At 43.0% G+C, this 8203-nt stretch overlaps 1 protein-coding gene across 2 annotated transcripts in view; it reads right to left on the bottom strand.

Annotated features, from left to right (window-relative positions):
* Positions 1 to 567: 567 nt before the first annotated feature.
* Positions 568 to 8203, bottom strand: part of itgb7 (integrin, beta 7) — a 115203-nt gene continuing 107567 nt past the window's right edge. For both annotated transcript variants that reach the window (XM_059956194.1, XM_059956192.1), the window contains exons 15-16: positions 1882 to 2045; positions 568 to 1203 (exon numbers count right to left, since the gene is read on the bottom strand). In XM_059956194.1, coding sequence (XP_059812177.1) covers positions 1138 to 1203; positions 1882 to 2045 — 230 coding nt within the window. In that variant the 3' untranslated portion in view covers positions 568 to 1137. The remainder of the gene's footprint in view (positions 1204 to 1881; positions 2046 to 8203) is intronic.

Here is an 8203-nt window from a genome sequence, read left to right as displayed (position 1 = left end):
ACTGACTACAGGAGGAGGAAACTGGAGATCAGAGGTGGGGAAGGTCAGTCATTTCGGAGAGTCTGTCCTGCGCCCAGCACGCAAGAGCCATTACAAAGAAAGCATGGCAGCTCCTCTACTTTTTTACAAATTTGAGAAGATTTGGTGTGTCATCTAAAACTTCGACAAACTTCTATCGATGCACAGTGGAGAGTGTATTGACTGGTCGCATCACGGCCTGGTATGGAAACATCAGTGCCCAGGAACAAAAAAGCCTTCAGAAAGTGACGGGTACAACCCAGTCCCTCTCAGGCAAAGCCCTTCCCGCTACTGAGCACACCTACACAGGGAAGCAGCATCCACCGTCAAGGAGCCCCACCACCCAGGCCATGCTCTCTTCTCACTGTTGACCATTGAGCAGGAAGTACAGGAACCTTAGATCTCACACCAGCAGGTTCAGGAACAGTTATTACCCTTCAACTATCAGTCCCCTGAACCGGCGTGGATAACTTCACTCACCTTAAAGCTGAACTGATTCCACAACCTACAGACTCATGGAATCAAGGACTCTACAAGTCATGTTCTTGGTATTATTTAATTAACATTTTTCATTTGTTTATTTGCACATTTATTATCAATCATTATGCAGTTTTTTCATAAAGTCTTACTGTATTTCTTTATTTTCCTGTGAATGCCTGCAAGCAAATGAATCTCCACGTACTATGTGGTGACATACACTGATAATAAACTCACTTTGAACTCTGAATTCTTCTCCCCTCTTTCCCTCTGACCCTCCCCTCCCCGCCGCCCATTGATACTCTGTACCCCAAACACTCCCCACCCCTTTGTGCCCTGACACTTCCCATTCCAGTTCCAATTGGTATCTGGGATTCTGCCTGGGTTGATCCAGGATCCGCAAACTGGTTCCAGTTCCAAGATTAACCTTAAGTCTGGAAATCCAGTTCCAGGATTGATCCAGGATTCAGTTCCAGTTCTAGAATTGATCTAAGATTTGGGATCTGGTCCCAAGGTTGATCCCGGATGTGCTCTAGCTCCAGTTCTATCCAGACCCAGAATTCCAGTTTCAGGCGCAGGGACATCTAGGGAGGGTTCTCGGACTATTTAGTTTCAGCTTGTCCGATGATCCTGAAGTCCCGTTTAGTCAGGCAGGAACTGGGGATTGACGGTTGTGGTGGTGGCACTTTTGTAAAGAGGGTTATGCAGCTGTAGGAGGGGAGAGGGAAGGAGAGTCAGGGGCTTACAAATTATTCCCCCCTCCCCAAATCAAAACCCACAAAAATCACCTGCTCCCAAATCACATCCCCCAATCACTCTCTCCCCACAATCAAAATCTGCCCAAACCACCCAGAATCCCCTGAAACTTAGACGCCCTGAAAATCCTTCAAAGCTTCTCAAAATCTTCCAAAGTTCCCTGGTCCTCCAAAACTTCCCCCAAAATCACTCCAGATCCCAGAAAATCATACCCTTCCGAACCTCCAGTCTTACCCTGAAATTTCCCAGAAAAAATCTCAACAGCTCCAAACACACATAAGCAACCCCAAGAGAGACAGACACAGACACCCACCCACACACACACGTAACCAAGACAGACAAGGATACAGACCCAAAAAAAGAGACACGTACACACACTCAATCCAGTTAAATCCCCTACACCCCTTCCATCTCTGTCACCCCCTCTCCATTCCCTACACCGCTCCCCGTCTCTGTCACCGCTATGTCCCTTACACCCCTCCACATTTCCGTGACCCCCTCCCTCCCTCCCCTAAACCCCTCTTCATCTCTGTTACCCCTCCCTCTCCGTCTCTGTTACCCTTCCCTCCCCACACCTCTCCCTATCTCATTGGTATGGAGGGAGTGGGGGGGAAGTTCAAGACCACTCACCGAGTCCCACTGGGCCCTCTCCTTCTCCTTCGTAAAGTGTTGATACTCTTTGCGGTCCCTCAGCTCTGTTGCTCCCCTCCACACCAGCAAGATGAGAAGACCCACCAGGACAATCCCTGTCATCAGCCCACCGACTATCGCGAGCCGTTCGGGTGCCTCCGCCTCTGTGAGGACAGGGTTCATAAACACTGGTTAGACCACAAGACATAGGAACATAATGAGGCCATTTAGCCCATCGAGGCTGCTCCACCATTCAATCATGGTTGATCCTTTCTTCCCCTCCTCAGCCCCACTCCCCGTAACCTCTGATGCCGTGTCCAATCATGAGCCTAACAATCTCCGCCTTAAATACACCCAACAACCTGGCCTCCACAGCTGCCTGTGGCAACAATTTCCACAAATTAAACACCCTCTGACAAAAGATAATTTCTCCACATCTCTGTTTTAAATGAATGCCCTCTATCCTGAGGCTGTGCCCTCGTGTCCTAGACTCTCCCACCATGGGAAACATCCTTTCCACATGCACTCTGTATAGGCTGAAAAATGTTCAAAAGGTTTCAATGAGATCCCCCTTTGTCCTTCTGAATTCCAGTGAGTACAGACCCAGAGCATCAAACGTTCCTCATATGATAACCCTTTCATTCCTGGAATCATCCTTGTGAACCTCCTCTGGACCCTCTCCAATGCCAGCACATCTTTCCTAAGATGACGGGCCCAAAACTGTTCACAATACTCAAGGTGAGGCCTCTCCAATCCCTTATAAAGCCTCAGCATCACATCCCTGCTCTTGTATTCTAGACCTCTTGAAATGAACGCTAACATTGCATTTGCCTTCCTCACCACCGACTCTACCTGCAGATCTGGGGTGTTCTGCACAAGGACTCCCAAGTCCCTTTGCATCTCAGATTCCTGGATTTTCTCCTCATCTAGAAAATAGTCCGCACATTTATTTCTACTACCAAAGTACATGACCATGCATTTTCCAACATTATATTTCATTTGCCATTTTCTTGCCCAGTCTCCTAATCTAAGTCATTATGCAGCCTACCTGTTTCCTCAACACTACCTGCCCCTCCACCAATCTTTGTATCATCTGCAGACTTTGCAACAAAGCCGTCTATTCCATCATCTAAATCATTGACATACAGCATAAAAAGAAGTGGTCCCAACACTTCACAGGACAAGTGGTCCTGTGGAACACCACTAGTCACTGATAACCAACCAGAAAAGGATCCTTTTATTCCCACTTGCTGCCTCCTCCCAATCAGTCAGTGCTTTAACCATGTTAGTAACTTCCCTGTAATACCATGGGCTCTTAACTTGATAAACAGCCTCATGTGTGGCACTTTGTCAAAGGCCCTCTGAAAGTCCAAATACACAACATCCACTGCAACCCCTTTATCTATCCTACTTGTAATCTCCTCAAAGAATTCCAACAGGTTCGTCAGGCAGGATTTTCCTTTAAGGAAACCATGCTGACTTTGTCCTATCTGGTCCTGTGTCACCAAGTACTCCATAACCTCATCTTTAACTATTGACTCCATCTTTCGAAAGATGATTACTAATGCCTCCACAGTCTCTACCACCACCTCTTTCAGAACCCTGGGGTGCAGTTCATCTGGTCTGGGTGACTTATGTACCCTTAGGTCTTTCAGCTTTTTGAGCACCTTCTCCCTTGTAATAGTAACTGCACTCACTTCTCTTCCTCACACACTACAACATCAGGCACACTGCTAGTGTCTTCTACAGTGAAGACTGATGCAAAATGCTCATTTAGTTCATCAGCCATCTCCTTGTTCCCCGTTATTATTTCTCTGGCCTCATTTTCTAGTGGTCCTACCTATATCCACTCACATCTCTCTCGTATTTTTTATATACTTGAAAAAGCTTTTTTAATCCACTTTGATATTGTTTGTGAGCTTGCTTTCATATCTCACCTTTTCGCTCCTAATGATTCTTAATTGATTTCTGTAGGTTTTTAAAAGCTTTTCAATCCCGTTAATTTTTACGTCGTATGGCCCTCTCTTTTGCTTTTACATTAGCTTTGACCTCCCTTGTCAGCCACGGTTGTACTATTTTGCTATTTGAGTATTTCTTCATTTTTGGAATACATCTATCCTGCACCTTCATCGTTTTCCCCAGAAACCCACACCATTGCTGCTCTGCTGTCGTCCTTGACAGCATCTCTTTTCAATTGACTTTGGCTAGCTCCTCTCTCATACCACTGTAATTGCCATTAATCCACTGAAATACTGCTACATCAGATTTCTCCCTATCAAATTTCAAGTTAAATTCAATCAGGTTGTCATCACTAACTTCTAACGATTCCTTTACCTTAAGCTCCCTAATCACCTCCCATTCATTACATAACACCCAATCCAGTCCAGTATAGCTGATTCCCTGGTTGGCTCAACGACAAGTTGCTCTAAAATAAATCTCTACAAATAATATTCTACAAATTCACTGTCTTGAGATCCATTACCAACTTAATTTTCCCCCAATCAACTTGCATGTTGAAATCTCCCATGACTATCATGACATTGCCCTTTTGACACGCCTTTTCTATTTCCCATTGTAATCTGTGGTCCACATCCCAGCCACTGTTGGGAAACCTGTATATAAATGCCATCAGGGTCCTTTTACCTTTGCAGTTTTTCAACTCAACCCCCAAGGATTCAACATCTTCTGATCCTATGTCACATCTTTCTACTGATTTGAAGCCATTCTTTACCAGCAGAGCCACACCACCCCCTCTGCCGACCTTCCTATCCCTCCGATACAACGTGTAACCTTGGACATCCCAACTACAACCATCCTTCAGCCATTGGTGTTGGAAATCTGGCATACTGAAGTTTTTTGGAGCAAATGAATTTGTAGTTAAAACAGAATGAGTTAAAACAGAATGGGTGGTTAGAAATTTCTTTCACTTCAGCAAGTTCTGTTCTGCATTTTAATTTTTCTGTGGCTTTGACATGTAGTTGGACTGTGAGTTATTTGACCTTTATGTTTCTGTGCTGGGGCAGATATTTCAGATTTATCTTGTATATTCAGTGCAACTTAAGTAAAACGTTTTTTTGTATTGTAGCCTGTGACTTTTCTTTGCTCATCTTTCTCACTTCTCTGTCACCCTCCAGTCATTTGAGAATCAACTGGCCAGTGAAAATGCATCACTGAGACATGAATAATCTACTGCTTGCCTGGCTCTGATGTAATTTTGGCATCTTTTTGGGCATTATTGAGAGTAAATTTAATCTTGTTGTAAAGCAGAGGTTTAAATCATTTAAGGTTTAGTTTTGCATTCTGCAAGGAAATTCCAGAACTGAGGAGCTTGACAGTGAAAGCACCAGTGATGGGATTTGGAAAAAATAGTTGAGGAATCTCAAAGGGCTAAGAATGGAGAAATGCTGATGTCTTGAGTACCGGTGTTAGAGCAGTTCAAGAATGTGGATCTGGTGGAGGAGACAGGTATTTAAAATAAAATGTTAATATTAAACAATTGATTAATTTGAAGCCAGTATAGCTCAACAAGGAAAGGGGAGAGTAATGAATGGGACACTGAAGTTGTCATCAGAGCTTTGTTGGACGTTGGTTTTCAGAAAGGAAATTGGAAACCATTTGTAATGTCAAATCTAGAAGAGATACGGGAGTGAATAAGGATTTCAGTAGCTGAGCTGAGGCAGGGTTGTGTGTCATAAGAAGATGGAAATGGCCCCCAAGGTTGTGATTGTTTAATTTTAGACATTTGCTATAAAGAGGAATGTTGCTGGACTTAAATGGTTTGTGGCAGGACCAGTGATTTTTGATCTTGATATTTAGTTGGAAGAAAGGTGCTTATCCAGTGTTGCAGGAGAAAATCTGAGAATGAGGTGTCAGGAAGAGGTGATGTAAGACTTAGCATGCTTAAATTGAGTAAGGAAATGTCAAAAGACAGCAATGAAGGAGACTTTGCTTGTAAACTACTGCCATAACTTTCTTGCCTTATGATATGTTCCAAGAAAGGAAAGGAAACAAGTATATTGCTATGCTGGCCTTTGTACCTGTGAGTAATTTGTCTGGTTTGGAATGAATTCAGGAGCTATTCTTTAACAGAGGTAATTTCATCTTAATCATCATTATGTACCTATTGTATGATGTGGGTGATCATGATCTCATGACCACAATTCTTCTTAGCAGTTGTTTCTACAGAAGTGATTTGTCGTTGCTGCCTTCTCAGCAGTCTTTACGAGGAAGGTGACAATTCGCCCTCCCCATATCAGTACTCTTCACCATGTCTGCCTGGTGTCAGTGGTTGCATAACCAGGACTTGTGATGTACACCAGCTGCTCATATGACCATCCACCACTCGGTCCCATGGCTTTACCAGGGAGTTCTCCACTTTCAGTGGCTTGCACTTACATTGACTAGAAGTGAAAGTGGACCAGCCACATAGGGTACAAGAGCAAGTCAAAGATGTCCTTATTCCTGAACTGTTCGGAGTGGTAAGATTCCAACGTACAGTGCTCCACTTGTTTGGTGAATGTAGATCCAACAGTGCTTTACAAATCCATTTCCATCCAAGACAAAAGTGCCTCAACTGGTATTAAATATGTCACTATAAACATTCCATTTGTGTTCGGGGTTGCAGTGTGAATAATCTACAAAATTCACTGTAGAAACCTCGGACAGCACCTGGAGCCGTGAATTCTATTGCCAAGAAAGTCAAGGGCATCAGGTGCTTTTCTAAACCATGATTTTCAGTCTCTGAGAGTTATGGAAAACACATAGGAGACCAACTCAATATTCTCTTAGCAATAACGTGGTGTTCAGTCTCTGAGTTATGGAAAACCTAGGTGCACAACTCAATATGCTCTAAAATTTGCAGAGGTTCTAACAGGTTGCTCTCCACCCGCCTCCTAAAGGAATTTGGAATGGATATCCCCAGCAATATGCACATTCTGTAAATTGAATGTTTGAATTCCAATTTGTGGGACTTTGTGAAATGTCTGATTGAGAAATATGGTTATCAACTTTGAGTGGATGGTTGTGACAGGAAGATTAATTCATTCGGGTACTTGAAATGTGCAATATTTATTTTTAACCACAATATTTTGTGGTGAGGATGGTGTTTTGAATGAAAATATAAGTAAACTTGATTCAATGGGGATGTTTTTTGTATGTGGTGGCTGTTTAAGATCAGTGGGATTGATTAAATGTGGAGTGGATTTTTTTGGAACTGGGTTAAAATTGAACTTTTTGAAAAGCAGGAATAGTTTGAGTTCACCAAGATAACACAGTTTTGGATAGCACTGTACTGTTTATTGATGTGACCATTTGAAGTTGAGTAGGGAAAGGATGATTGATCAGCAGCTGAAAGAATCTGACTTAGTCAGTTATGAAGGTGATCCAAACTTGATGTTTGTGATGTTATTAAAATTGATGGCATTTGGGAAAGGTTCATGAAAACAATTTAAAATGTGGTAAAATGACTTCCATGCATCATTACCTTAAGTGAATTTGACCTGGGTGGGCAAAGCAGAAAATATTCAAGAAAAAAGAAAAAAGTAACAATAATAAATACATAAGGAATCAATATTGAGAACAGGAGATGAAGAGTTCTTGAAAGTGAATCCATAGATTGTTGGAACAGTTGGGGCCAGTGAGGTTATCCCCTTTGGATCAAGAGCCTGATGGTTGAGAGTTAATAACAGTTTCTGAACCTGGTGGTGTGAATCCTGAGGCTCCTGTACCTCCTTCCTGATGGCAGCAACAAGAAGAGAATATGTCTTGATTGGTGGGGGCCCTTGATGATGAATGCTGCTTTCCTGCTTCAACACTGTGTAGATATCTGCAATGGTGGGGATGGTTTTACCTGGATGGACTGGACCATATCCACTATGTTTTGTAAGATTTTCTGTTCAAGGGCATTGGTGTTTCCATACCAGGCTGTGATGCAGCCAGTCAATATGCTTTCCAACACTCATCTATAGACATTTTCAAAGTCTTAGATGTTATACTGAATCCTCACAAACTTCTAAGAAAGTAGAGGCACTGCCATGCTTTTTTTGTAATTGCACTTGCATGCTGGGCCCAGGACAGGTCACCTGGAATGATAACACTGAGGAATTTAAAGTTGCTGACCTTCTCCATCTCTGATTCCCCCAGTGAGGACTAGTCTATGGACCTCAGGTTTCCTCCTCTTCAAATCAATAAGCACCCCTTAATCTTGCTGGCATTAAGTAAGAGGTTGTTGTGGCACCACTCAGCCAGATTTTCAATCTCCCTCATATGCTGATTCATTCCCACCTTTGATTTGGCCAACAACAGTGGTATCAGCAAACTTGAT

Source organism: Hypanus sabinus, chromosome X1 (assembly GCF_030144855.1).
Source record: "Hypanus sabinus isolate sHypSab1 chromosome X1, sHypSab1.hap1, whole genome shotgun sequence".
NCBI lineage: Eukaryota > Metazoa > Chordata > Chondrichthyes > Myliobatiformes > Dasyatidae > Hypanus > Hypanus sabinus.
The sequence above is the reverse complement of the archived record's forward strand: the minus strand, read 5'-3'. Positions and strand labels throughout refer to the sequence as shown.